Source organism: Mirounga angustirostris, unplaced genomic scaffold (genome assembly GCF_029215605.1).
Source record: "Mirounga angustirostris isolate CCGP_5_RB_7025 unplaced genomic scaffold, mMirAng1.0.hap1 SCAF_3, whole genome shotgun sequence".
NCBI lineage: Eukaryota > Metazoa > Chordata > Mammalia > Carnivora > Phocidae > Mirounga > Mirounga angustirostris.
In genome coordinates, this window is record NW_026991711.1 from 141,896,535 (window position 1) to 141,908,545 (window position 12,011).

At 34.2% G+C, this 12,011-nt stretch overlaps 1 protein-coding gene across 8 annotated transcripts in view; it reads right to left on the reverse strand.

Moving 5' to 3' along the window:
- Positions 1-12,011, reverse strand: part of TTN (titin) — a 275,368-nt gene that overhangs the window by 137,227 nt on the left and 126,130 nt on the right. For 6 of the 8 annotated variants that reach the window (XM_064586776.1, XM_064586775.1, XM_064586774.1 and 3 more), the window contains exons 134-154: positions 11,492-11,569; positions 11,137-11,301; positions 10,840-10,923; positions 10,591-10,668; positions 10,021-10,104; positions 9,677-9,763; positions 9,398-9,478; positions 8,889-9,188; positions 8,479-8,562; positions 7,336-7,410; positions 7,095-7,178; positions 6,416-6,490; positions 5,674-5,766; positions 5,030-5,107; positions 4,004-4,072; positions 3,637-3,720; positions 3,201-3,506; positions 2,303-2,383; positions 1,468-1,545; positions 857-940; positions 635-700 (exon numbers count right to left, since the gene is read on the reverse strand). In XM_064586776.1, coding sequence (XP_064442846.1) covers positions 635-700; positions 857-940; positions 1,468-1,545; positions 2,303-2,383; positions 3,201-3,506; positions 3,637-3,720; positions 4,004-4,072; positions 5,030-5,107; positions 5,674-5,766; positions 6,416-6,490; positions 7,095-7,178; positions 7,336-7,410; positions 8,479-8,562; positions 8,889-9,188; positions 9,398-9,478; positions 9,677-9,763; positions 10,021-10,104; positions 10,591-10,668; positions 10,840-10,923; positions 11,137-11,301; positions 11,492-11,569 — 2,214 coding nt within the window. The remainder of the gene's footprint in view (positions 1-634; positions 701-856; positions 941-1,467; positions 1,546-2,302; positions 2,384-3,200; positions 3,507-3,636; positions 3,721-4,003; positions 4,073-5,029; positions 5,108-5,673; positions 5,767-6,415; positions 6,491-7,094; positions 7,179-7,335; positions 7,411-8,478; positions 8,563-8,888; positions 9,189-9,397; positions 9,479-9,676; positions 9,764-10,020; positions 10,105-10,590; positions 10,669-10,839; positions 10,924-11,136; positions 11,302-11,491; positions 11,570-12,011) is intronic. The other 2 variants (XM_064586770.1, XM_064586777.1) reach the window with 2 other exon arrangements.

The window sequence follows — 12,011 nt, forward strand, 5'->3', positions numbered from 1 at the left end:
AGATTAAATGGAAGAATATCTTGAGTATTGGCATTTTCACTACTCAGGGATTATTGAATAGTATTCTATTCAGAATATTTTATTATTCAGATTATTTTACTCCTCAAATTATTTAATCATAATTTTGCATAAAAGCCAATGAAAAATGGCTTAGGAATTCTTTTGATGTTGTAATGGCCTTATAAATCTATGGTCATTTGAGCAACATTATCAAAATGTTTCCAGTGATGGCTGTAAAGAGTAAAAAAATAATAAAGGGACATTTTGATTCTATAAAATCCAATTAAAATATTATTATGAAGTTAAAATTACTTCATGGCCTGAGAAAATAAATTGCTTCAAAGCAGAAGTTATTTGTACACAGAACAGGTTAACAGACAAGACAATGACAAACTCAAAAAAGCAAATGACTTTTCTAAAATTGGGCAATGTTATAAGTACAGGACTATTTATTTTTTAATTGGTGAGGAAATATACCTTGTCTGAGACAAATAACCATTTAAATTATTTAATTTTAGCCAAATATTTTTTTGGCATGTTAGACTCTGATAAGATATTAGTATACTTATTTTTAAAAGCTATGAAGACAAACACAAATGAAACCAAAGAGAACCACCAGTTTTTCTACACTCACTGTATATCGTTGTGTCTTCAGAAAGAGATTTTTCTTCTTGAATACTTTTCTTAGGCACTTCAGGAACTTTAAAGATATTAGTATATTAATTGTTATAAATAACAAGTATTCTAAGAATATAAAGAAGCAAAATACAAGGATTTAACATCATACACATTCACTTTAAACCATGAATAACTAAACAAACAGTCATTTCATGTCATGATCAGTTTCAGTGTATACCTTTAGCTGGTGGAACTTCAGGCTTTTTAGGAAGAGCATCATGAACCTTTTCTTCTGGAACAATTTTCTTGGGTACTTCAGGTGCTTTAAAGATATTTATTTTAAAAAATATCATCATTGGGTATAAAATATCAAGACAAAAAAGGTTGATCTAACAAGAAGAATGCCAAGAATTCCAAAATCATAAGCCAACTAAACACACAGTCAATGCATCTCTCTAGATTGCCTTGTTGATGAATTCTTGATTTGTCATATTAAAAATACTTTGTCTTCAGGTTTTAGCATCATTTTCTACTGTTATCTGGAATGTTTGTTTCCAGAGCTCCTTGACAATAGCTTCTAAAATAAATTATTTTTGAAAAGAAGTTGAGGGGGTCAATATCATTTAATTATGGCTTAAGAAGAATATCAACAAAAACAGTAACAACTTTTAGGCTGATGCCTTTGAATCCAGAGGGACATCACAAAATGGAGGATTGTTATAGAACATAAACTGAAGTTTACATAATTCAGCTTTATTGTGGCATTGAGGGGAGAAAGATCTCTCACTCTCTGCTCCACAGTAAGTGAATAAAAGGGGGTTTTAGTGGTAAATCAGCAAAGGTGGGTACCTTTAGTTGGTGGAAACTTGGGCTCTTCAGGAACACGTACTTTTTCTTCTACCACAATTTTCTGGGGCACTTCAGGTACTTTAAAGATAGTAATAATTTTTTTTTTACTTTTAAACATTCATAAAGATTTGTAACAAGCACAACATAAGAGAAATGTAAACACAAAACATGACATGGTCATAATATGAAACAGAGCTATCCTTTATCAAATATATTACAGTACTTAAAATGAGTTGAATTTTGATAACAAATATGACAACAGAAATCCAGAAGAATTTCCCATGTTAGAATCGTAAGAACGTGACAAGAAAAATTAACAAGACACCTTCTCCTAGTGCTACTTCTGCTTGTTTTGGTGGAATAATTGGTACTTTCTCTTCAGTGATAATGTTCTTAAATAATTCAAGGACTTTAAACATACAAGTATATATTATTTATTAGATATTTTTTATTTCTATTGTAAAATTCAAGAGGTTCCCAAAAATGAACAAAGCAGGGACATTAAACACATAGTCACTATGTATTTATTATTACTAGATGATTGAAATTAAGAATTAAAAGGAAAACCTGGATTTATCAATAAGCATGTTAGTGAATATACAATTGAATAGTACCAAAGAAGGAAACTTAGGTGCACTATTTGGTTAATAAGGATATTTACTTTGGGTATTTTAGGCATAACAACAGTGACTTTCTCTTTTGGTATTACTTCCTTTGGCCCCTCAACCCTTTTAAAGATATTAGTTTGTTTTAGAAATTCCAAAAACACAAAACATAGAAGAAAAACATCAAGAACACAAACTTGTAATGCAATCAAGTTTCGCTAATGAAATACCTTTAGTTGGTGGCTCTTTTTGAGGAACAACTTTAGTGGGTGGTTTTTTTGGAGGGATGATTTTCTCAGATATCTCAGGCCCTTCAAAGATATTAGTGTTTAGATTTAGAATGAGTTCTTGAAGTATTAGGGAGCACTACCAATACAATTAGTCCAGTGGGAGCTCATAAATGCTTTATCTACTTATATTTTTTGAATTTATATTACACTTCCAAGAGAGATGTTGATTTTGCTAAATTTCATCTCTATTGTAGATTTACTATGAATAATAAGCACACACACACACATATTCCTTCATATTACACACATATTAATTTGTGCAAGATCTGGAGTGGTACCAAAGAGAATTTATTTGTATCACGGTTTATCCTCAAAAAATACTAGAGAGCAGGTGGTGTTACCAATGCTTCATTTGCTCCCTTAATGTTATTTCTCTAATGAAAATATAAAATGGCAGAAACTTTTGATAAGCAATGATCAGTTTGTGAACAGCTGACTCATAAGCATAGTTGTTTTGCCTGAACATGTAAATTTCTCAGTGAACTGAGGAGCTTCTATTTCACTCAACTGATGACACTGGTCAGAAATTTTGGCACCTGTAACAATCATTCTTAGCTGGATTCAAGAAAGAATCTACAAATTCATACGGTGAGCTCCTTAGATAAGTAGATATCAAATACCATTATCTTGTCTGCTAAAATTATGCACCGTAAGTTTAATCTCTACTCCATATTAATCTTTGCATCAAATAGTTGAAGCTCATGCTTAAAGCATTCCATGATGTTAACTTTGAAAGTAAGTGGGTTTCTAGTGTTCCAAATTGGACATGAAATGCACTTAAAAAAATGAGTTAGAGCAAGGTATAGCAATTTGTAATAGCAACGGAATTCACCTATACCTTTAGGTGGAGCTTTGGGTTTTTCATATACTTCCACTTCTTCTGTCTCTAAAACTTCTATTACCCTATGGACCTCTTCAGCTCTGTGTACTTCTTCGAATCTAGGTCGTTCTACTTTGATGAATTCTTCTACTTCATGGAACTCTTCTTCAAAATATTCTTGAACTTCATGGAACTCTTCTTCCTCAAGCACTTCCACTGGTGTTTCCACTACTTCTAATTCTGTTCTCTCTCTTACTACCTCCTCTTTGTGGAAGGCAACTGATATTTTTTCTTCAAGGACGGTCCTTCCTAAAAGAGCATCTACTTTAAGAAATTTTTTTTTAAACACAGAAGAAATGAAGATATAAATTCCGAAAATACAGAATGAAAACTGAGAAAAAAGGCTTTCATGCAATAATACGTGAAGATATGGAAAAGATCTTCCCAAAAATACCTTTAGCTGGGGGAACAGCTTCTTTTTTAGGCACAGGAACTTTCTTTTCTGCGATTTTCTTTTCTGGGACTTTCTTTTCAGGCACTTTAAAGATAGAGTTTTAATATTTAGGACTATCAAGAGCAAGTTTTCATAGACAAAAGACAAAAAACAGTCAAGACACAGAGACATAATCTTTTTTTAAATTTTTAAATTTTTTTTAAAAATTTATTTTTTAAGTAGGCTCCAGACCCAATGTGGGGCTTGAACTCATGACCCTGAGATCAAGAGTCACACGCTCTACTGACTGAGCCATCCAGGTGCCCCCAACATAAAAATCTTAATGAAAATTATTAACAGAAGTTCAGTTTTAAAACAGAATATGTACCTTTGGCTGGAGGTGGCTCTTTTTTCTGAACAGGAACAGTTACTTTTTCCTCAGGAACCTTCTTTGGCACTTTAAAAAGATATTAGGCATTTCAGTTAGCTGACAATACTCAATAATGAATGAAATAAAAATGGCAAAAACATCATCTTTATAATAATCAAAGCATAAGGAGTCACTCTGTATTAGTGGACACCAATTTTACAGACAATAAAGATATTTTCCCAGATCACTTATTTGTGCTAACTAGATAAGACGAAGACACGTCCACAGGAATCTGTGCTGTTCTTTTTTTTTTTTTTTTTTTAAATACTAGGGATTACCAACATTGCACCTACTTCTACTATTTTTAGCTTTATGGAGACTTTTTTGAAGTGATTACCATAATAGAGTACCTAATACAGGTGTCCTCTTCCTCTGAGCACTATTTTATCTGCGGGGGATGCCTACTGTGATAGGGACAGCATAAGCTTATCTGTGAAGAGCACTCCTGAAGCATTAACCTAACTAGGGGGCAAAGAGAAGTAGATATTTTGTAATAACGTTGAAATGCTTAGACCAAATATTAGAAAGGACGTGAGGCTCTTTAAAATAGTTATCATCCAACCATTAGAACAGATTTTTTTCCCCCTACAATATAGTATACATAATTACAATAACGTGAGAAAACTATATATAATGGAATAAAATTTATGAATGGACTGTGGGGAAGAAGGGTCTATTGTTATGTATATAAGCACAGAGAGATGCACTCATTAACATTAAAATTCTCAGCTGTTTAGAATGAGAAACTTCTGGAGTAATTTATACACACACAGCCACCATTAACATAATCATCCATTAACATTCCAAAAAAGGCTAAAGATATGAAATGGGTTACATTTTTTTACTGGTCCTCAATCAATTTCAGAAGTTTGCTACTTAAGTGACTCTAAGAAAGCAATCAAAGAAGACATTTCTGTTTTGTTTTGTTTTTTTAAAGAACGTTAATTGGAATTTAAAGACATTATTAATTGAGATTTGCTATACCTTTAGCTGGTGGTGCCTCCACTTTTTTAGGAACAGGAGTAGGTGCTTCAGGTACTGTTTTCTTAACCACTTCAGGCACTTCAAAGATATTAGATGGACATTTTGAAAAATGACATGCAATGAACAGAACAACACCCATATATGCAAAAATTAACACAAAACGTTGACTTATTTTTAAAAGATATTAGCAACCTAAATGGTAATTATGCATATGCAGTAGTGACTGTAAAGGTGGAAGGCTATTACTTCTTAATCTTATTAGCAAATGTAATACAGGTTATGCAGGAGCTTGCCACAGTCTTCAGGAACAATAGGCTAAGAATTATTCTAAAAAGTAAACAACACAGAAATAGATTTCCCACACTTTAATACAGAATAAAAAACTAAAAACAAGAAACCTAGGAGAAAGTGTAACAATAGGGTCTGGCTAGGGAACTTTCAAGTGCCGATAATACAAGAATTGTATTGTAGATGCAGTAGAAAAGTTGGGCAGGGCACTTCAGGTGCCATTAATTATTGATCTTCAACTTGTCATTAATAAGATGTAAGAAAAGTATACTAAGGAATATTAGATTTAGACTTATGCTGAGAAAGATTTGGACCACCATAGATTTTAAATGTCCAACTCCTAAAAGCAGCAGTACCTCTAGGTGGCGCCACCTCCTCCACCTCTTCTATGCTAGGTGGTTCTTCAGAGATCTCTTCTTCTGGAATAGGCTCTTCTGGCTCCTCATACGCTTTAAAAAAGATTATTATTTTGTAAATTAGAATTCTCTTAAATATTAGACTAAAAGGGTATATCTGAAAATGGAGGTTGTCTTAAACATAGGTAATTCATAGCTCAGCCTTTCCAATGCATGTACAAACTCACTAGTCCTTGAAAAAAATCTACTGAGTCTTCAAAATATGTTAGGCCCTTTCTAGAATTTCAGAATAAAAAAGATGTCAGAGAGAATTTATTTGAAATTATTATTATTATTTTTAATGGACGTGGACTTGTTCAAAGGAGAACATCCAGTTAGGTGTAGACGTCAGATTTTCTGTATCAGCTACTCAGGCTTAACTGGAATTTCTTTTCAGTAGGTTTATCCCACTATTACCAACCAAGTCATTTGATGAAAAATTCCCCTTGGCAAATACAGTTTCCTTTCAAAGACTGTCATTAAAATGAAACAAACAAACCAACAAATTGGCTAAGCATGTAAGAAAGGAGAGTCAGTTGATTTTAATTTGCCTGCCCAATTTCTATTAGGTAAATAATGATTTCTTTTAGAGTCTGAATATGTTTATTTTCTGAAGTGAAATGTGCATTTGCCTCCTTCCAATATTAGACAATGATAAGACAATGATGATCTGGAAAATCTATTTTCTTAGAAAGTCATCTACCTTCCACTGGTGGAACTTCCTCTTCTTCAAGGAGAATGATTCGTCTTTCTTCCACTTTCTTAGGTACCTCAGGAACTTAAAAGATATTGATCGTTTTAGGCACTTAAGATGCGAGAACCAATGAAGAGTGCATAAAGACCAAGTTTCCCCGTTTTTCAACACAAGGGAGTAAGTATCAAGATACACATGCATAAGATGAAACATGGAGATTTCACAGAATCAATTAATAAAACAAAAATAAAGAGGTTTGTTCATCTAGAACTAATGATGTAATGTATGGGGATTAACATAAGAATAAAAAAAATAAAGAGGTTTGTGATTTAAGACTAAGAGCCCATTTAAAGAGATATTCTGCCTTTTACTGCTGGAGCCTCTACTTTTTTAGGAAGAGCAAAGGGGACTTCAGGGCCTGGCTTCTTAGTTACTTTGGGGTCTTTAAAGATGTATTAGTTGAATGTTTTTATTTTTTAGAAATAACATATGTAAGAATCAACATAAAACCCACAAACAGAAAGTGGAAAAATTGACATAGCACAAACATGGGTGCCCCAGAGTCACAGATGGTTAATGGCAATGACAGACCATACAAGGCAGACAAACGTTCATGTTGAACATCTGTGTGGACAGCATCACAGTTCAACATCGGTCCAGCAAACGCATCCTTTTTTGGGTGATGTACCTTTGGCAGGAGGAGCCACTGCTTTCTTAAGACCAGGAGGAGGCACTTTCTTCTCTGGTTCAGGCTTCTTAAGCACCACAGGCACTTTAAAGATATTTTATAATTTAAGTTGCACAAACACAGAGACGATAGACATAGCAATAATACAAGTTATACTAACAAATACTGAAAGAGGACACTTTGACTCTTACAGGCAAGAGAAAGAAATGGCAGTGTTTAATTTGCTTGGGAATAGTAGTACCTGTGGCAGGAGGAGCCTCCTCTTTCTTAGGAATGACTACTTTCTTCTCTGGCACTTTCTTCTTAACCTCAGGCACTTTAAAGACATCATTTCATGATAAGAATTTATTGTGAGGGACAAAAAAGAGAGAACGCAAGAAGTTCACACACAGAAAGACCACATGCGACAGTTGCTCAGGATAGAGTCGTAGGGCAAGTTGGAAGCCCAGTGTTATGACAGAAATAGGTTTGGTAGAGCGAGGGATCAGCAACCTACTTGAATATCAGAGTACAGATGCTGTCATTTCATCCATTTAAATGTCTCTAGTAATTTATTAAATCATTATTTATAAAGTACTTCTGAACCCTTGAAGTCTAATAAAGGATCGGCTTTACTATTTCATTGATTATGACTATTTAATCCGGTGGAGGTGTTATGTTTAAGTAGTGATATCATGACCTTTGGCAGAAAATAATGAGCTTTAAGGTATAAATATATGGACTTCATTCTGTACTATGAACTGATCTGGATAATTCATTCAGTGATAGAGCACTTCTACATATCTTACTTTATTTTATCCTCACAACAATATCTGAGCCCACTAGAACTTATATCAGTCTCCCCATTTTATAGGAGACAAACCTGAAGCTCAGATTGGTTAAAAGACTTGCTCAGAATAATACAGCAAGGAACAAAGCCAAGGCTAAAATCAAACCTGCTGGGCTGCCATTTATATGTATGTATCAGAAGACGTAAGCTATTATTCAGTGTTTTGATAAATACTTCAATCAGTTATTCTTTTCATCCTGGTGTTATAAAAGCAATTCATATAAATAGTTGAAGGATGAAATTTAGGAAAATTTATTCATTATATTTTTCAGGTATCTTTTTGTGTAGATAATTTAGCTTTGCAGAATATCTATATGAAATGACAGGCCACTAGGTAGAACTTCTGTGGCAGTTTTGGGGACAATCCTTTTATCTTTGTTCTTGAATGCTGCTTTGCATCCAATGAAAAGTGGAAATCAGTGTTCCTGAACATTTTTAGAAAGAAAAATGTGACTATCTATTTTATAAATATAACTTTTCCTAAACCCCAATTCCACTGTAATTTTCTGGTGAAGCTATGGATGAAGAATGTGTATTCACTTTGGGGAGGTATACCTTTGGGTGGTGGAGGTTCCACTTTTTTAGGAGCAGGAACAGGGACTTTCTTCTGAGGTACAGGTTTCTTTGGCACTTCAGGCACTTAAAAACATTCATTTTAAGACATTAAAAATCACAAGCACAGTATTATATATATTACAAAAAGACAAATGAGAATTAGACCATAAACAACTAAATAACATTTCATGTCATTAAATTTGAAAAGACATTCAAATCATTTCCAAGAGACAGACACACACGATAGACACAATAATGAAAGCACACATGTCTGGAATGCTTTCTAAGATTTAGATGTTAGACAACATAAAGAGTGAAGTATTATAGATAAAGCTGGAGATGAATAAAAAAAGATGGAAAGGCAGAATTCAACACAAAAGAGGCCTGGACTCTAAGAAGAGTTGCTATACCTCGTGCAGGTACTGGCACCTTAGGTTTAATTTCTGGAAGAACCTTCTCTTCTTCAGGTTCAACTTCTTCCTCAGGTATAAATTCTTCCTCCTCAGGAGGAACTTCTTCCTCCTCAGGAGCAACTTCTTCTTCCTCAGGAACAACTTCTTCTTCCTCAAGAGCAACTTCTTCTTCCTGAGGTAGAAATTCCTCTTCCTCAGGGAGAACTTCCTCTTCAGGAGCAATTTCTTCTTCAAATGGAACTTCTTCTTCCTGAGGTAGAGCTACAGGAACTGGAACTGGCTCACGTTTCTTTGGCACTTTAAAGATATTTATTCAATTGTACAAGTGTCACTTGTATGTACACTATTCATGACAATGAGACAACATGAAAAGCAAATATTCTGTGATCATAGAGGCATCAATTGTCATCAGATTCAAGGTCATGAAGCATTAATTGTAATTAACAAGGCTGAATAATACCGGTTAGTTTTCCTTTTTGCCCTGGTTCTGTTTGAGATTAATGTACCTTTGGGTGGTGGAGCTTCCACTTTTTTCGGAACAGGTATTGGCTTTTCCTCTGGGATGATCTTCTTGGGCACCTCTGGCACTTTAAAAATATTATTTGTCCTTAAGAATGTGTTCTTTTATATGTCTTAGAGCAATATATGTGAAAACAATCACCTAATATTTGTAGTAAGACAAATTTTTAAACAAATTTTAAATGTTAATGGGGGAATTTGCATATGGACATATGTAAGTGGAAGGGTTTTTTTTTTTCATGTACTTAAATGATGAAGTAATGTACCTTTTGCAGGTGGAGGCTCTACCTTCTTAGGAACAGGAACTGGCACCTTCTTCTCAGGCACAGGCTTCTTGGGCACTTCTGGAACCACTTTAAAGAAATTATTTAGAAAAAAAATGTTACACAACATAAAATTTTGAGGTTAAGAATAGTCTAAAAAAGATTAAGATATGGTACTAAAAGTATGACCAAGGTATTTCAAGAAGCATTTGATCTTTAAAATAAAGTCTTTTCTTTTCCATAAAGCAACATTAAAGAGGTGCATCCCCAAAGAACACAGAATTGAACCAGTTAATTTTTCCTTATATGCAAATGTGAAGTAAAAAAGTTTCTGCGAGTCCATGTACCTTTGGCAGGTGGAGCTTCCACCTTTTTAGGAACTGGTACTGGTACTTTCTCCTCTGGGACAGGTTTCTTGGGCACTTCAGGAACTTTAAAGATATCAAGTAGGATTAGTGTCAGATTTTTCACCCAGCAATTTTAGATAAGATATCCAGCAATTTTTAGACTTTATTGAAGCATCATACAGTTTTACTCTTTAAGATTGATAAGAATAATAGCCATGAAACAAAGGCCAGGAGATGCACAAAAATTTAAATAGAGAACACTGAGAAAACGTTGACCGGTGATAAAGACAACATACAATGCCTGGGAAATGGTGATTTTGTCCATTTTGGTATTATAATAAGAATTTACTTTAAGAACTTTCACTAAAGAGGAAGAGCCAAGCACTCAGCATCAGCATGCTTCCATGGCAAAATTCAGAGATGAATACATGGTAAACTCTTCCTATAGCCAGTTGGGTGGTCCCTGTCTTGTTAATATTGTCATGGGGAAAGAAGTGATACAGCTTGTCAAGTTCTACTACATGAGTAAATTATCACATTATCCCACTGATGGATTATAAAGAGATGTACCTTTAGCTGGTGGAGGCTTCTCTTTTTTAGGAATGGGCACAGGCACTTTCTCCTCTGGCTTCTTAGGAATCTCAGGCACTTTAAAGATATTGTTTATTGGTAAGTTCTAACTACTAGTAACAACACATCTTTATAAAGCACAATTAACATCTCTAACAACAGAGAGCAACACACACAAGGTTGTGAACTCAGAAGATAGCTAACGATTTCTATGCAGATTAAGGCCTACGTTATGAATGGTGGTTATACCTTTTGCTGGTGGGGCTTCCTTCTTTTTGGGAACAGGAACAGGTTTCTTCTCTTCTGGTACAGGTTTCTTGGGTATTTCGGGCACTTTAAAGATATTATTAAGAATTTTGGAATGTTGCATACAAGATATAAAATGTGAAAGGCAACGGCAGAAATCATACTTCAGCATCAAAAGTGTCTGTTTCTAAAATAAGCGGAATTGGTCGTTGGTGCTAATAAACCCCAGAATCTGACCAAATTAGACACCCGGTCTCTAAAGATGCTGCTATGTATCTCTTTGTAGGAGATATAATCTACCTTTGACTGGTATCACTGGTACAACTTCTTCTTCAGTTATGAGTTCTTCTTCTTCATGAATGTACTCTTCTTCTTCTTCTTCTTCAAAATATTCCTCTACTTGGGTTACAACTTCCTCTTCAAAGACAATCTCTTCTTGTTCTCGTCTTTTTGGTACTTCTGGCACTTTAAAGAGATTATCTTTAGGTTTGACATTTACCAATGACTCAATGAAATTAAGACACAGTAGGAACACAGATTTGTAACAGAAGAAATAACAGTCTTTATCTTTCCCAGAGAAGAACTTCACACATAGAACTAAACATGAATTTTACAGCAAAGAAGACAACACATTAAAAAGAGTGGTATTAGGTACCTCTAACAGGTGCTGTTACTTCTTTTTTAGGAACAAGTACTTTTTCTTCTGTGACAACTCTCTTGGGCTTCACAGGCACTTGAAATTTAAGTATAAGGGTATTTTATTGTCAGAAACAGGCCACCCAGGCAATGCTTGCTTTGTCATACTTTAAGCAGACAAAATAATTTTGCAAGTGCCTCTCGTATGATAGATATACAACTGTTCATTTATAAAAAAAACTTTATATGCTCCATGAAAATGATTCTGAACCTCACTGGGATAAAAATATACAAAAATACACAAGTAAGTTTGAAGTAGCAGAACCCAAATGTGAAATGATGTTTAGTGTTCAGGTATCTCAGCTTGTAGGAAATATCCTTTACTGAAAGCTAAATTTCCTTCTGGATAAGTATACTTCCTGAAAGGGCAGAGATGTTTCTTCATAGTTAGAAAAAAAAATGACTAGCCACTGAGTTAGATTTTTTTTGTAGCCTTTAGAAAACTTTGGAATGAATTAACAGTTGTTGAACTGGGGTCA